Source organism: Tachysurus vachellii, chromosome 8 (genome assembly GCF_030014155.1).
Source record: "Tachysurus vachellii isolate PV-2020 chromosome 8, HZAU_Pvac_v1, whole genome shotgun sequence".
NCBI lineage: Eukaryota > Metazoa > Chordata > Actinopteri > Siluriformes > Bagridae > Tachysurus > Tachysurus vachellii.
Window position 1 is genome coordinate 23,176,502 of NC_083467.1, and position 17,500 is coordinate 23,194,001.

Sequence of the window (17,500 nt, forward strand, 5' to 3'; positions counted from 1 at the left end):
GGAAACGAAAGGAGGACGGATTAGCGGTCGAATGCTACGTGTACGTGTTGTCTGTTGTGTAACCGGATGTTTGTGTTTCATCTTCACAGAAGGACGAGGTGTATCTGAACCTGGTGCTGGACTACGTCCCTGAGACGGTGTACAGAGTCGCCAGACACTACAGCCGAGCCAAACAGACCCTCCCCATGGTTTACGTCAAGGTGTGTTGATGTGCTCAGCGCTGTGCGAGCGTGTGTGTGTGCGTGCGCGTGAGTGAGTGCGTAAATCTGCTTCAGTCCCTCTGGGACATGCTAAGCAGTTTTTGTTTCATCTTATGGTCAAGCACAAGATTTCATGAGGAGTTTGTGTGTTTGCAGTTGTACATGTATCAGCTCTTCAGAAGTCTGGCCTACATCCATTCGTTTGGAATCTGTCATCGAGACATCAAACCCCAGAACCTCCTGCTGGATCCCGAGACAGCCGTGCTCAAACTCTGTGACTTTGGCAGGTCAGATATGGGACACACACACACACACACACACACACACACACGCACACCCTTCGCCCCTCTGCATATCCTGTGTCTTAGATATGTATAGTGATGTGAAATTTCCATCATGAAGCCCAGCCCTGGCGAGTAGGAGCTGAACAGCTGAACTCCTGCGTGCTGGAACTTGGTGACGTTTTGGCCGGTTGTGCCCGAGCAGCCTCTGGGTTTAGTTAATGACTCACCTTAATGTGCATAATAAACACTGTAAAAAATATAAAGCTGCTGTTTAAGCATGAAAATGTGAATTAGCTGATTATAAGCACACATGACATCTAAAAACCCTCAGCCAGCCGTGAAGTGCGTGGAACTTAATTATTAATAAATTTAACCTTTCCGTCTGCACTTTTCCCTCCACATGATGCAGGCATCAGAGCGAGAAGAGTGTTGTTCAGAATTCTGATGAGAAAACATGAAAGATTTATGAGCTGCTCCGATGCTGAACTCTGGGGTGTGTGTGTGTGTGTGTGTGTTGTCTTACTCTGTCCCACTCTGTCTCTGTTTCTCTCTCTCTTTCTCTCTCTGTGTCTCTTTATCTTCGTGTCCCTCTCCACGTCCCTGTCTGCGTCCATGTATGCACAAGTGCATTAAATTACTGAAATGTGGAAATACAGAAAACAAAGATGAATCCAAAATGCTAAAAGTTAAATATTGCTTGTTGCTGATTGTTCTAGCCATGAGATGTTTGATGGTGGTTATATTCTCTAAACGCTACGTTCTCCTATATACAGCGCTAAGCAGCTGGTCCGTGGAGAACCAAACGTGTCCTACATCTGCTCACGGTACTACAGAGCTCCTGAACTCATCTTTGGAGCTACTGACTACACCTCCAGCATAGGTATGCTAAAGCACCATCCCGTACACCACACATTCAGGTTACAGTAAATAAGAGATGCTACAGTGTGTGCACGCGTGTGTGTGTATGTGCGTGCGTGTGTGTATGTGCGTGCGTGTGTGTGTGTGCTTGCGCGTGCATGTGCGTGCGTGTGTGTGTGCTTGTGTTTGCATGTGTGCATGTGTGTGTTCTTGTGTGTGTGTGTGCGTGCGTGCGTGCGTGCCTGCGTGTGTGTGTTCTTGTGCGCGTGTGTGCGTGCGTGTGTGTGTGTACGTCCATGCGTGCCTGTGTGTGTGTGTGCGCACACGCAAGCACATTCTAAAGCTTTATACTGTCTGAAAGCACGTGCACTTGGTTGATTGCGTTATCCGTGTTTCATGGCCTTGTCAATAACCTTTGACCCTTTTGTTCTTTGTTCTTCAGACGTGTGGTCAGCAGGCTGTGTGCTGGCTGAGCTGTTGCTAGGGCAACCGATTTTCCCCGGCGACAGCGGAGTGGATCAGCTGGTGGAGATCATCAAGGTACAGACTCCATGCCGACTTGTGTATGCACACGTGTGTGATGTATGGCTGATGCATGTCTCTCTCTCTCTCTCTCTCTCTCTCTCTCTCACACACACACACACACAGGTTTTGGGCACGCCCACCCGTGAACAGATTCGAGAGATGAACCCCAATTACACAGAGTTCAAGTTTCCTCAGATTAAGGCCCACCCGTGGACTAAGGTGAGTCAGCAGGTACAGAAAAACCCAGTTTCTCTTCCTTCACCTTCACCTCCTCCACCTCATTGTCCTTCTGAGAGCTTAGCTCTACATCCTGTTCATCTCCTTCATCTCCATACAGACCGATTCAGCACTCAGTGGTTGACTAGCTTCAGATTTCACACTCTAGGGTACTTTCACGCCTATTAATAGTTTTTTTGAGTAGGTTTCAGAGCAAAACTGATCTGATTTAGTCTCACACTGTGGTTGAGAATTGGTGTGACTCAGATGTGCTTAAAGGCATTTTTTTTTCAGGGTCGTATACAAAAGTACTAAAACGCTGCAACCCAAACTTCCTGGACTGATCAAGAGGAAGTAGTCTTTAAGTATGACCTCCAGACGGTTGAGTCATAACGATCAGTTGGTGCTGACATGAGCCTGACGCTTTAAACCCTTGTTTCCCGCTCGACTTATCGTTATAACACACCCCGATCCGGTCATTAGCTCATTATTTAAGTGTGAGATGAATCAGCTGAATGAGAATGAGATGTTAGTATATCAGGTGCTGTGGAAAGGAAGATAAATCCAAAACAAAAAGTTTTTATTTATAATCTTGTTAAAGTGCACAGAATTATCAGAGTGTCCCAAGTTTCAGTAAAAGTGGAAAATCAGAGCTCGTGTTGGACAAGTGTCACTATATCATAAAATATAGGAGCCAATCAGATTCCAGTATGCAAATTACAGCAGAGTGCATAACAACGTATATTTTGTAAAACTACATTGACAAGCACACTTTAATATCATAATTTATATCATCTAGTCAGTAGTTTTACTGTAGTGTGTAGAGGTGAGGGAGAATCGCTGCCTCCTGCTGGTTATTCAACACACTGCATGAGGAGAAGAACGACTCTATGGTATGATTGTGTCTAGTTTTTTCTCTCGCTCTGTTTCACTCTGTTTTTCAGGTAAAATCTGCTCCCATTTTAGTGCGTGTGAGTCACTCATCTCACTTCTGAGATTCAGCCTGAAGGAGTTGTTATTTCTAGGAGTAATGAACACTGTGAGACTCGTGATTAACTCACAAATGATAGATAGTGTTGAAATGTAAAGGATTGCAGGAATCAACCTTAAGCTTTTGCAGTGCATGTACATGTAGTAGCTCTCCACAAATTACACATGAAGACTGACAGAGTGACTGCAGCTTCATACTGTTAAAGTCACCTGTCAGTGTCATGCTCACTACTGACGCTCCGTGTGTTGGTCTCCTCACGTGTCGGTCTCCTCGTGTGTCGTGTCGGTCTCCTCACGTGTCGGTCTCCTCGTGTGTCGGTCTCCTCGCGTGGCGTGTCGGTCTCCTCGCGTGGCGTGTCGGTCTCCTCGCGTGTCGTGTCGGTCTCCCTGTGTGTCGATCTCCCCGCGTGTCGTGTCGATCTCCCCGCGTGTCGTGTCGTACTGACGCTCCGTGTGTTGGTCTCCTCACGTGTCGGTCTCCTCGTGTGTCGTGTCGGTCTCCCCGTGTGTCCATCTCCCCGCGTGTTGGTCTCCCCGCGTGTCCTGTCGGTCTTCTCGCGTGTCGTGTCGGTCTCCCTGTGTGTCGTGTCGGTCTCCCTGTGTGTCCATCTCCCCGCGTGTCGGTCTCCCCGCGTGTCGTGTCGGTCTCCCCGCGTGTCGTGTCGGTCTCCCCGCGTGTCGTGTCGGTCTCCCCGCGTGTCGTGTCGGTCTCCCTGTGTGTCCATCTCCCTGCTTGTCGGCCTTCCCGCGTGTCATGTCAGTCTCCCCGCGTGTCGTGTCGATCTCCTCGCGTGTCGTGTTGGTCTTCCCACGTGTCGGTCTCCCCGTGTGTCCATCTCCCCGTGTGTCGGTCTTCCCATGTGTCGTGTCGGTCTCCACGCGTGTCGTGTCGGTCTCCCTGTGTGTCGTGTCGGTCTCCCTGTGTGTCCATCTCCCCGCGTGTCGGTCTCCCCGTGTGTCGTGTCGGTCTCCCCGCGTGTCGTGTCGGTCTCCCCGTGTGTCCATCTCCCCGCGTGTTGGTCTCCCCGCGTGTCGTGTCGGTCTTCTCGCGTGTCGGTCTCCCCCATGTTGGTCTCCTTGCGTGTTGGTCTCCTCGCGGGTGTTGTATAGTTGTGTTACCATGCTCATGAAGAAACATTTTCTTAGGTTATAGTAGTTAATTTAGTAGAAACAATAAGAAATCCCACTGGTCTTGTGTCCACGTATCATGTGTGCTGTTGTGTTTGCAGGTGTTCCGGCCACGCACACCTCCTGAAGCCATTGCTCTGTGCTCTCGTCTGTTAGAGTACACACCCACGGCTCGGCTCACGCCGCTGGAGGCCTGTGCACACTCCTTCTTTGACGAGCTGAGAGACCCGAACATTAAACTGCCCAATGGGAGGGAGAAGCCATCGCTGTTTAATTTCACCACTCAAGGTTTAGATTGGTTTCAGCCAGAACTGTTCCAACTTCATCACCAATCTTCTGCACTTATTATAATAATGAACATTCCTAACAGCTAATTCTTCACTCTTTCTCTATCTGTTTCTCATACAGAATTGTCCAGTAACCCATCCTTGGCCACCATCTTGATTCCTGCTCATGCACGTAATCAAGCAGGTGCCTCTACCCCCACCAATGGCTCCAGCACTACAGGTCAGTCTCCGTCATCTATCAGCTTTAACATGTCGACCACAGATCCTCCCAGGAGATGAGGAATATTTATACATCATAATATCTGAGAATTAAAGTAAATGAATGGTTTATTGGAGCAGCTCAATTTCTACAGCTCACAGCCACAGAAGCTCCTCCACTCCATGGCTGATCAGAACCAACCCGAACATTTGAAATATAATTACAGATATGATCATTTCAGACACAATAAATCCAGCAGTAATGAATGAAATACAAACCTACAGCTACAGTGTGGATTTATGAACAGTGCACACAGGAAGGAAGCAGCCATCCAATCAGAAGCCTGAGTCTAACCTCCTGCATTTGTTCTCCTGCACACCAGATCTTGTTCATTTAGACATAAACATTTCACTGCATTTTTTTTTAAATTATTTACCATTATTTAAAGGTGGGGTCTCCGATGTTTGAGAAACGCTTCAGAAAACTGAGTCGGGACGACAAACAAAACTAAAATCAAAACAAACGTGTAGCCAATGAGCAGAAAGGGGCGTGTCTTGTCAATATGCAGCAGAGAGAGTGTTCAGTGTGCATGTGTGACATTAGCAGAAAGCGGTTACACAAATAACACCTCTTTTCTATCGTAGTAATGTAGAGACGCAGCTACAACCGTGTTTTGCTAGTAACAGCGTTTAGCTCAGGAGTTATTGACTCGGGAAACTCCAATCTGTGAATATGTGACCAACTTCCTGCTCCTTCAGTTCTCTCCAGTGCTGGAAAGCTGATCCTATATTAACACGTCCTACTTCTTACCTTATCGTAAGTCTTTCTTCGCTTTCTTTCTTTGTTTTTATCCTCCATGTCAATGTTAAAACCGCTTTCTGCTAATGTCACACATGCGCACTGAACACTCTCTCCGCCCATATTGACAAGACACGCCCCTTACTGCTCATTGGCTACACGTTTGTTTTGTTTTTGTTTTGTTTGTCGTCCCAACGCAGTTTCCTGAAGTATTTCTCAAACATCGGAGACCTTTACCTTTAACACCCACTTTAGGGAGTAACTAAAAAATATTACTGCATCATGATGAAAAGCCAGAGAGTCTCAGCTAAAAGGTAGGAATAGTGAAAGGTAAATGACCGAAGAGAAATAAGTTTTACTGTCTAAAGCTACTTTTTAGTTGCAAGTGGCTTTTTTTTTTTTTGCCGTCCTCATGAATGTTGTCATGATCTGCATCTCAAATTGAATACGTTCAGAAATACTTAAAATGTTCGTCTAACATCTAAAATTGTATAAAATTCATTTGGTAGGTTTAAAGACTACGCGTTTTTCAAATTGAAACCCTAACCGTAATAGGAAAGCTGACTAGTGTTAGCACTCAGAAATGGTCTCTTATAGTACATCATTTGAGAAATAATGTCAGTTTGATTATTTACAGCTCAGAATTTTTGACCAAACAGGAAAAAATAAAGAAACTGCCTCGTCATATAGGAATTGATGTGACATGACATCAGTTTGGCTGCTCAGAGCATCAATAGTACACAAAGTAGCATCTCCTACAACCGTGATCTCGTTTCTTTGTGTTCCAGACGCCAACAGTGGAGAACGCGGTCAGATCACCAATGCAGCCTCTGCCTCTGCCTCCAACACCTCCACCTGAGTGTCCCGCTCAACCAGCCCGGTCCATCCAGGCGACGCCCCGCCCGTTCCCCGGATCGGTGTGGGTGGGGTTTAAACCATCCAACCACAACTCTTACTGAAACTGCAACAGCCAAACCATAATTTCAGTGCTTTCTGCACTGTTCAAACCGAACTCCCGGACAGAACCATGACAGTGATGAGAGTGAAAGAGAGAGAGGGTGAGCTGTGGCACAGGGGGAGAACTCGCATCATCAACCCTGTGGACAATCTCGTAATCAAAGCAATCCAGTAGCCAAATCCATCTTCTTCCATCTTACTTTAGCGAGCCTGCTGTTCAAATGGGCTCTCTCTCTCTGTCTCTCACTTTCTCTCTTTCTTTCTTCCACACAATCAAGTCTTATACACACAGCATCTGTCCGTCCACATCCTCTTCCTCTTCACACCCTCGTCACCTGTAGTGCATGGCTTGAATTTGGTCGGGAGCACTCAGTAACTTAAAAAGGTACAGGTAATCACTAAGAGCAACTTTTTTGTCATCTGTGTGTGTGTGTGTGTGTGTGTGTGTATATATGTATATATGTGTATATATATATATATATATATACACATATATATATATATACACATATATACATATATATATATATACATACATAAACACACCCGGACTGCGTAACACAGCAAGCGGGCATGATTTAGCAGCAAAGCCTAAAACAATAAAAGAAAAAAAAAGATCTTGATGCTCTCTGAAAGATTTAGGGAAGAGTTTAAAGTATTTACATATGATTGTTTTATTTTATTTTATATTGAAAGGGAAATTTTATGGGTCAGGGAGGGGCGGATATTTTTGATCGACACGAGAGACTCATTTGTCTCCTTTTCTGTGTTTTTGTATTATATATACATATATAAATACATACACAGTTTATATATTTCTTTATGTTATGTAAAATATGTGTGTAAGTGTTAGCATAGGGACATAAAGCTCCATCCACCTCTGGATTTAATGTATTCTGAACCAGCGAAGCTTTATATATATATATGTACGATCGGTTCAGAACACTTCAGGGGCAGAGCTTTCACACGGCAGCCGATCTGCTGCTGACTGAGACCGTACATACAGTATGTATATACGAATAAAAGTAATCCATACCAGAGCAGGAATGCTGTAGCTACTAGCTAATGTGCTCCAAGTTTCAGTTCAGAGCTGCAGAATTATTTTCTAATCCTGAGTTTAACATTCGCTCTTTTCTCTCCGTTTCAGTAGTCCTCAGGTTACTTTGTGTATTAGTCACACCACAAGTTCTGTCAAACAGCAGGGTTTCTTTTTTCTTTTTTTGACAGAATAAAACGGTCACACTCCGACGCGATCGTGTTAGGTTCCAGCCGAACGCAAACGGTGCAGGTGTCCCGTGATTCTACCTTTCTTAAAATAAAGTTGCCAGGCTGTCGGCCATAAAGCCGGACGTTCAGCACTGTGAACTGGGGAGCTGAGCGTTTCTGGTTTTCTGTCTTTAAATCGTCGATGCTGTGTAGGTGTTGTAACCACTACTTGAACATTCATTACATGTTTTTTTTTTCCCCCCTTTCCAGTTTTAACAGTATCTTAACTACAGGTAAAACTGTATATTTTAATGAGAATGTCTTAATACACAAATGTAACAGTTAAAAAAAAAAGAAAAAAAGAGGTGTAAATACAGTACAGCATGGTTGCTCCTTGCCAAATTCTGGCTTGTACATTTTTTTTTGTTTGTGTATATATATATATATATATATATATATATATATATATATATATATATATATATATATATATATAATTTTTTTGTGTGTGTTTTATGGTTTATGGTATGTACATATGCTGACCTGAGAACTGTTACCAAGCAAAAACAAAAAAAAAAATTTACAAAGATAACGGTTTTAAAAAAGAATAAAATCTCATAAAATGGTGGGAAAAAAAGATTAAAAACAAAAAAAGATCAGGGCAAATCTGAACTGTTTGTTGGAAACTGTAGATGGGGAGCTTTCTCCAGCCATATAGTTCAATCTTCTCTGTACAGTAGGTGCCAGCTATATTATTGTACTGATATGTAGTAACTGTATAGTGTATCTAGAGTTTGGAGTGCCTTTGCTTCCATTTATTCCTCCTCCCCTCAAACCTCATCCTTTACTCACACAGTACTGTAACTCTCTCTGTGACGCTCGGGGTGTGTGCTGCCGGACGCTCGGCTGGCCCGGTCGGTGTTAAAGCTCTTCTGGCCTACCTCTTTATTTACATTATTAACCCTGTCAGTGATGCCTGTTTCCTGTTTGTAATACTTTACTGACTCATGATAGGGTTGGGGAGACGGGTCTAAAGCATCGGAGCTGCAAAATAAAATAGTTTTTTGAGTCAGAGGTCAGAAGGACAAATTTGCTCATTGATGCAATGTTTCACAAAATTCACTTTATGATTTGTAGCATAATCAAGGCAGCATTAACATGCCTGGATGTAAGGCTGCATGGTTTTAACCCTACTTTGCATCCTGTAAATCCACTAACTGTTCGAATAGTGAATTTAGGAGAATACAAGCAATAAATTGGGTATTTTGGATTTATTTATTATTTTTTTTAAAATTATGCTCATTTTATAATTAGCTTAAAGTGCATTTTTTTAATAAAAAAAATAAAAAAAAGACCAGTACAGCAGTTAGTTCCAGGCTGTTAACTTTACTGGACAAGTGGAGTTCCAAAAGTGCTGATATTTATTACATCAGCACCAGGACACTTCACTGTTTGCATCATGCTGCTAGTCTGTTCTCATAATACAATTCCAATCTGAACAACCGTTCCTTACATTAAAACCTCTACTACGCTCGCTACAGACTGTCAGTCAGTCTCTGCGTTGGCATGGCAACACGCAGTCTTTCTGTAACTGTTCGCATGCGTGGAAAAAAGAGAATAATTTATTTGACCATAACGTGTCTGTCGATTGCTCAATATTAACTACATATTTGTAGAACTGTTGTATTAAAGTAATATCACAGTCGCAGTACAGTTGTGATTAACCTACAGCCGAATCACACACGACCGTGCGGATGTTCTCGACAGAAGCAGTCGGGAAGCGTGTGCGGTGTTGCTTGACACCCAGACCTTGTTGTATTTTATTTTGAGCCAGTATTTATTAGAGATCGGATGACATGCTGTCTAGCGTAGGGGTATGTGTGTGTGTGTGTGTGTGTGTGTGTGTGTGTGTGTGTGTGTGTGTGTGGTAAGGACGACCAGGTCTGTCCTCATCCCCGGGTCACAGTGTTGTCCCTAAGGGCAATAACTCCTCAGCGTACACACTTGTACTTGGCCAGCCGACAGCAGCACTTTAAGGGCATCACGTAGCACCCACAATCCTCCATTCCTCCAGCTCCTCCCAGTGTAAAGCTCGCTTTGTAAATTATGCATACAAAGACATGTTACTTTCCACAATCCATGTGACCACTTCTTGTGAATAAACAAAAGTTTAAATAAAAGTAAAGACAGGTATAAAACGGAAAAGCCAAAAAAAAAGTTAGTTATATTCAAACATTACATACATCGTCAACAAAAAATAGTGTTGGTTTAAAGTGAAAATAAAGGAAAAAAAATACAAACCTGTATAACATTACTACTACTTGAATGCTTCTGTTTGTGACTGATATTTTTTATTTTTTTTTTAATATATATACATTTTTTTCTGTGAAATTATGTATGCTAAATGTCTCCTTTCTTTGTAAATAATGTCCATTTTGGTCCTCGGTGTGATTCGGATTCAGAGAATAGTTACCTGGTACTGTAATTTGCATTAAATAAAGAGTAGGATAGCTTGGAAATGAACACATGCTTTCTTATCTTGATTGTGTGTAATCTTGGTCTTGATTTACTGTGTAATATCATGCGAGGTGAAGAGAGGAGTCTAAAAAAAGGCTGCGTCCAAAATATCGCACCGTGTTCTTCTTCAAAGTGTGGAGTAAGGGTAAGTAGTCTTGAAGGACCAGGCATTAGGGACATGCTGCTGTTGTGCAAATGTACTGAATATTATAAGGGGGGGGCAGAGGCTTAGTGGTTAGCACATTCGCCTAACACCTTCAGGGTTCTCCGGTTTCCTCCCCCGGTCCAAAGACATGCATGGTAGGTTGATTGTCATCTCTGGAAAATTGTCCGTAGTGTGTGATTGTGTGAGTGAATGAGAGTGTGTGTGTGTGTGTGTGTGTGTGTGTGTGCGCCCTGTGATGGGTTGGCACTCCGTCCAGGGTGTATCCTGCCTTGATGCCCGATGACGCCTGAGATAGGCACAGGCTCCCCGTGACCCGAGGTAGTTCGGATAAGCGGTAGAAGATGAGAGAGTGAGTGAATAATAAAAGTGGCTCTTTATTTAACATGCATACATTACCACACAGTGAAATTCATTCTCCACACATATCTCAGCTGGTTAGGAAGTTGGGTTCAAAGTATGTTGTTTCAACACTCATAGATACGAGACGTTTACAAGCCTCGCTCAAGGGCCCAGTGTTGGCAGCTTGGATGTGCTAGGACTTGAACCCCAGACCTTCTTATCAGTAACCCAAAGAATTAACCATTGAACCATTTTTTTTTTTTTTTTTTTAGATTTTTATGGATGAGTATGAACAGCACATCATGGTGATATCACATCTCGTCGCTGTCGGGCGGAATCCTCGTATCTCCAAAACCGTTATTTTTCAGGAAATTAAAAAAAACGCCGTACCTTATCTGCAGTGCACAGGGTTTAGTCCGCGTTGCAGTGGATTGTCTTGCACTAAATTCCTGTCCTCAGACGAGCACCAGAACTAGCGGGGGGTCAAGATTTTTTTTTCTTTGAGCCCAGTGTTTTGAAGACATTTACCTCAGAAGACGTGTTGATTCGTTGCGACTCTTCTTGAGGAGAAATATGCCGTGAAGCTCTCCCGCGGAGTGAGGAAGAGGTGGACAGTTGAAGTGTCCAATGGAGTTATGAGATTTGCGCTCAAGCTATTTTCAAGACTTTAGATTGGTTAATAACTTGTAAAAATAACAGACCCACGTGGGGACTGACCAATAGCATCAATATGTGAAAAAATATGAAATTGACAAAATTTGGACATACGAGGTTTCCGCCCGACAGGGACGATATTTATAAAAGATCACTAAACAATGTAAACAGTTTTTCATTAACGGCTGGACGGTGAGTTTCTTTTGACGCTGCTCTCCAGGAAGGATTGAGAGAAGAGAAATGACGACACAATTCACTGAAAATATAAACGAATCCTACAGACGTGCAAAGAAGCATCGCAGGTGAGAGTAGTGAGGTTAAGCTGGGTACAGGATGGAGGTGCGAAGCTCTACAGCATACATACAGTTGTGTTCAAAATTATTCAACCCCCACTGAAATTGATTGTTTTGGTCGGTTTGACATTGATTATGATCATTCAGTCATCCTGCTTACAATTAAATCAAAGAGGCACATGTAGGTCAGACAAATATAACATAACATTTATAATGAAATAACCACAAATGTCTTTTCTGAGCTCACATCATTATCAGTTTTATTCAACCCCCAAGACATTCAATCTTAGTACTTAGTACAACATCCTATTACAGTTATAACAGCTTTTAAACGTGAAGCATAGCTTGACACAAGTGTCTTGCAGCGATCTACGGGTATTTTCGGCCATTCATCATGGGCAAAAGCCTCCAGTTCAGTCACATTCTTAGGCTTGCGCACTGCAACTGCTTTCTTTAAGTCCCACCAGAGGTTCTCAATCGGATTTAAGTCTGGTGACTGCGATGGCCACTTCAAAATGTTCCAGCCTTTAATCTGCAACCATGCTCTAGTGGACTTGGAGGTATGCTTGGGATCATTGTCCTGTTGAAAGGTCCAACGTCTTCCAAGCCTCAGGTTTGTGACGGACTGCATCACATTGTCATCCAATATCTTCTGGTACTGAAGAGAATTCATGGTACCTTGCACACGCTGAAGCTTCCCAGTACCTGCAGAAGCAAAACAGCCCCAAAGCATGATTGACCCCCCGCCATGCTTCACAGTAGGCAAGGTGTTCTTTTCTTGTTCTTCCTCCTCCAAACATAGCGTTGATCCATGGGCCCAAACAGTTCTAATTTTGTTTCATCAGTCCACAGAACACTATCCCAAAACTTCTGTGGTTTGTCCACATGACTTTTGGCATACTGCAGTCGACTCTTCTTATTCTTTGGGGACAGCAAGGGGGTGCGCCTGGGAGTTCTGGCATGGAGGCCTTCATTACGCAGGGTGCGCCGTATTGTCTGAGCAGAAACTTCAGTACCCACATCTGACAAATCTTTTCTCAGTTCCTCAGCAGTCACACGGGGACTTTTCTCCACTCTACGCTTCAGGTAGCGCACAGCAGTCGAAGTCAGCATCTTCTTTCTGCCACGACCAGGTAGCGTTTCAACAGTGCCCTTTGCCTTGAATTTGCGAATGATGCTTCCTATGGTGTCTCTTGGTATGTTTAACATCTTTGCAATCTTCTTATAGCCATTGCCCTTCCTGTGAAGAGTAATCACCTGTTCTCTTGTCTTCCTGGACCATTCTCTTGACCTCACCATGTTTGTAACCACACCAGTAAATGTCTAGAAGGAGCTGAGTATCACAGTCATTTTAAAGCTGCCTAATTGGTGCTTATTAGGCTTTATTGCTGCTCCCTGATATCCACAGGTGTTTTCAATACCTGATTGAAAACACTTCATTGAACCTCTGTTCTTCAGAGTGGTAGTCTTTAAGGGGTTGAATAATTATGTCAATGAAGAATTCACAAAAGAAACATTTACTACTGTATTACAAAACTAATTGATGTCATTTTAGTTGCATATGGTTCTTTAAGAAGTCCTTGTAGGATTTCATTCTGAATACAATTACAAATGTACACTAAATTCCCTAAAACCATTTACAGCATTGGGGGTTGAATAATTTTGAACACAACTGTACTTTGTATTGTATAAAATGTAGAATGTCTCAGAGAAAATTTAGAGCGGTAAAGTTAATGAGATGCTGATGGTTGTTAGATTTTAATCTATAGTCATGAATGGATCAAGAATTTATAAGATCCCGACACAATGAAAAGCAGGAAACTACAACAGGTTTCTGCACACATTATGATTTAGGAACGTTATATCATTCATAAACCTTAATTCCTGAACACACTTTAAGGAATTAATCACGTCACAGATGTAACTCTGTAGGGGGAAGTCGTGGCCTAATGCTTAGAGAGTTTGACTCCTAACCCTAAGGTTGTGGGTTCGAGTCTCGGGCCGGCAATATCACAACTGAGGTGCCCTTGAGCAAGGCACCGAATCCCCCCAACTGCTCCCCGGGTGCTGCAGCATAAATGGCTGCCCACTGCTCCGGGTGTGTGTTCACGGTGTGTGTGTGTGTGTTCACTGCTGCGTGTGTGCACTTTGGATGGGTTAAATGCAGAGAACGAATTCTGAGTATGGGTCACCGTACTTAGCCGTATGTCACGTCACTTTCACTTTCAACTTGTGGCCTGGGTTTGATTCCCACATCACCTTCTCATGCAAATCTAATCCAGTTTGAGCCAGACTAATAATCCAGGTTAATCCAGGCTCTTATATACCAGTGACTTCACACTTCAAATACACACTTCATTAACTGGATTGATGTAGCCTTTATTTCAAAGTCACAGGTATCAAAGAACAACACGTTAACTTTAAACATCGCGGCTGTTTTCCTGAGTCAGAGCAGCTATACAAATATTGACGACAGAAAGCAGACCCGAGTGACGTCACTGATCGTCGATTGTACATCATTTTTTTGTGTAAACAGTTTGTTCTCTTTAATAAAAGCCTACATCTACGTTTAAAGCATTTCAGCACACAGAAAAAGACATCGCCCAGAAACATTTGCCTGTTTTTTTTTTTTTTCTCTTTTTTGTCTGGCGTCACACATCCACATTTCATCACATTATCAAAATAGAAATATAGAAATATGTGGTTTTTAAAGCCTCCTGAATAAAACTAGGATCACATTTAGAGACATTTAAAGGTGAGCTTTGCACTTGGGCCAACAGATGGCGCTGTAGCATTTTTTTAAGCCGTGTAAACTACAGCACTGTGCAAAAAAAAAAAACATTCCTATGGTGGTGAGCATGTCTTACACCCAGGTATTTATAGGGCCTACGTGGCCAAATGTGGCATCGTCTGCCTAAGTGGCACACGAAAGTCGGCTTTGTACATAAAATAACATCATTTCTAACAGTGTAGGTCTGAGGATAGAGATTTGTCTGATTTCTTACTGCTTTCTTTCAGTATTATTCATATTATAGCATTTAATCCTCCCAGGCTTTGCACTCCTTTCACCCTTCACCCTGTAGCGTCCATCATTGAGGTATATGATACAAAAAAAATACGATCAGTTTCCAGTGTAAAATTCTCTTCTCTTACTTACATACAACATCTCATGTAGTGTAACACGTAACATTTAAGCGTAGTCTCTTTTTCGATGAAATACACAATCAGTATAGTTTTCAGTGGACAGCTGGTATCGTGGTTGCGGCTCTAAGGTAATTGGCATGAGACTTTGTACACAAAAGGCAGAATAATACATAAATACATGGCATCAATGCCCTTTCTAGGCTTCATCTTTTAAAAAAATAAAAGCATTATCTTTATTTTTGAACAGATCACACAGATACAGTTGCACCCAAATAAGTGCTAAACTTATATACACTTTATTCCTGATTAATCATCTCAATGACATTCACTACCTCTGAGATATAACCTGCCTTGTTATGTCTTTGCAATGGTTTGATTGCTTACAGGAAACTGGCCAAACTCTAAGCTCCACAGATAAGAAATGAATCGCATGCATGCTTTCGTTCCTAATACCTAGGGTGTGTTTCAATCAGCATGTCCCTGAGCTAGAAAGAACTCGCTTCACATTGGGACACAGATGACTCAATTACTGGTGACATGACTACATACTCGCATTATAAAACATCACTACTAACATTTATCAACAACAAGCAGGAGCAATAGCTTTCTTTAACGCATTTTTTTTAGGTTATTTATTTAACGGGAGTTCAAGCAGGAGCATGGGATAGCTAATGGATTTTTTTTTTTAAATCAATCATTCGAGGCTTAAAAGTCTCTACAGTCAAACAAACTGTATACAGAATATCAGATACCTACAAAGACAATTTGTAAAGGAAGGTTTGTCTGAGATTTTTAAGATCCGAGAGGCTTTAAAAAAAAAATGGGCAATTCCTTTAAGGGAACATACCCAGCATTGACACTAGGTAGGTAGATAGATAGGGAGAGGGAGGGAGGGAGGGAGGGAGGGAGGGAGAGAGAGAGAGAGAGAGAGAGAGAGAGAGAGAGAGAGAGAGAGAGAGAGAGAGATAGGGAGAGAGAGTGAGACAGAGAGAGAGAGAGAGAGAGGTAGATAGGGAGAGAGAGAGAGAGAGAGAGAGAGAGAGAGAGAGAGAGAGAGAGAGAGAGAGAGAGAGAGAGAGAGGTAGATAGGGAGAGAGAGAGAGAGAGAGAGAGAGAGAGAGAGAGAGAGACAGAGAGAGACAGAGAGAGAGAGACAGAGAAAGAGAGGGAGACAGAGCGAGAAAGAGAGACAGAGAGAGAGAAAGAGAGACAGAGAGAGACAGAGGAAGAGAGAGAGACAGAGAGAGAGAGAGAGAGAGAGAGAGACAGAGAGAGAGAGGCAGAGGAAGAGAGAGAGACAGAGAGAGAGAGAAAGAGAGAGACAGAGAGAGACAGAGGAAGAGAGAGAGAGAGAGAGAGAGACAGAGAGAGAGAGAAAACCTTTAAAATGGCCAATGTGCTGGTCAGTGTCCTGAACTACTGAACTGTAATTATACTGATTGAAACACACCTTCTGTTACACCTCCACTCACCACTCAGGTAACGCTCAGTGTCTTGATTGCGTTCCTGTCAGTTTTAGACAACTGAGTGAGTGACAATTCACCTACAGCATGAGGTGTAAATGTGACCATGTTCTCAAACAATCTGCAGACATCAAACTGTACAGTAAGCTCAGTATGGGATTGTTTTATTAACCTGATCCATGTGTTTAAATATTAGACACGTTTTTTGAATGTGTTCAATAATGTTCCAGCTTTTAATTTTATTTATTGTATTTCTGAGTTTTCCTTAAGTTTTTAAGAGCTTTTTTTACTTTCCTGTAGAAGCATGCAGTTAGATATGAAGCCTGTGGGACAAAGAATGACTGTGATTATTAATGGGAATGTACAGTGCTGCATGATACACGTACATCATCCTTAGTATCTTCCTGGTCAGGGTCACTCTGGTTTAAATTAGGATAGTAATCTGTTTATATTTTGGCAAAAAGAACCAACTCAATTCATTAGAAAACTTTTCAAGCAGATGCAAAGTATGTGGAACTTAATAAATGAAAGAAAAAAAACAGTCCTGTTTCACACATCTCTAATAGAGACTAATTATAAAGTTGTGCGATGTTGCTGAGGTTGATAAACTGTCGAAGCAGGAACTCCCATGCCGTACAGTGCTGACTGCGTGCAGGGGTTTCTACTGTGCGGTTTAGGTCACGCCCACATCAGGTTACATCTGAATATAGATACTGAGATTTGGAGTAATAAAATAATGTGATTGTGTTTCTCTCCTACTACAGGATCTCACAAAAAGGATCTCTACAGGAAATCACAAAACTTACAGACTCAAACCAGTGACTGAGTTTGGTGTGTTTTCTCTGCTGGTTAGTGAAATCCCAAACACTTTCGATCAGACTGAGTAAAAGTAATCCTTAGAGTTGAGCCAACAAACCACTTATGTGCTTTAAAACTAAGCTACTTACAGTAATCTACAACGTAGCACAACCTACTGCCATTACAATACCTCTGTGGTGAGTGGGTGTGACTAATGTCCGCGGAGCTTATATTGAATATATATTGAATTATTGTATTAGTAGCAGCAACCTCAGAGCTACATGTAGTCATGTTACCAGGTAACTACTACAGAGGTTATTTTGTAGAAACACAATTACCAACTACAATGTAGATATAGCTATGCAGTTTGTCTGGCGTTTCAGGCTGGATAAGTAATATTGTGTGTGTGTGTGTGTGTGTGTGTGTGTGTATGTGAGAGAGAGAGAGGTTTGAGGTTTACATTCCCACCCACAACCTG

General features: G+C 42.5%; 2 protein-coding genes across 5 annotated transcripts in view; one reads left to right on the forward strand and one right to left on the reverse strand.

The window, feature by feature from the left end:
- gsk3ba (glycogen synthase kinase 3 beta, genome duplicate a) overlaps positions 1-6,894 on the forward strand; it is a 44,022-nt gene extending 37,128 nt beyond the window's left edge. Inside the window, exons 4-11 of one of the 2 annotated variants that reach the window (XM_060876985.1) lie at positions 90-200; positions 357-487; positions 1,258-1,364; positions 1,785-1,882; positions 1,991-2,098; positions 4,303-4,489; positions 4,610-4,708; positions 6,274-6,894. In XM_060876985.1, the coding sequence (XP_060732968.1) occupies positions 90-200; positions 357-487; positions 1,258-1,364; positions 1,785-1,882; positions 1,991-2,098; positions 4,303-4,489; positions 4,610-4,708; positions 6,274-6,344 (912 nt within the window). In that variant the 3' untranslated portion in view covers positions 6,345-6,894. The remainder of the gene's footprint in view (positions 1-89; positions 201-356; positions 488-1,257; positions 1,365-1,784; positions 1,883-1,990; positions 2,099-4,302; positions 4,490-4,609; positions 4,709-6,273) is intronic. The other variant, XM_060876986.1, reaches the window with a different exon arrangement.
- Positions 6,895-16,372: 9,478 nt separating this feature from the next.
- nr1i2 (nuclear receptor subfamily 1, group I, member 2) overlaps positions 16,373-17,500 on the reverse strand; it is a 42,358-nt gene continuing 41,230 nt past the window's right edge. For all 3 annotated transcript variants that reach the window (XM_060876987.1, XM_060876988.1, XM_060876989.1), the window contains one exon: positions 16,373-17,500. This exon is cut by the window's right edge and continues 1,472 nt beyond it. The gene's annotated coding sequence lies outside the window, so the exon portion shown is untranslated.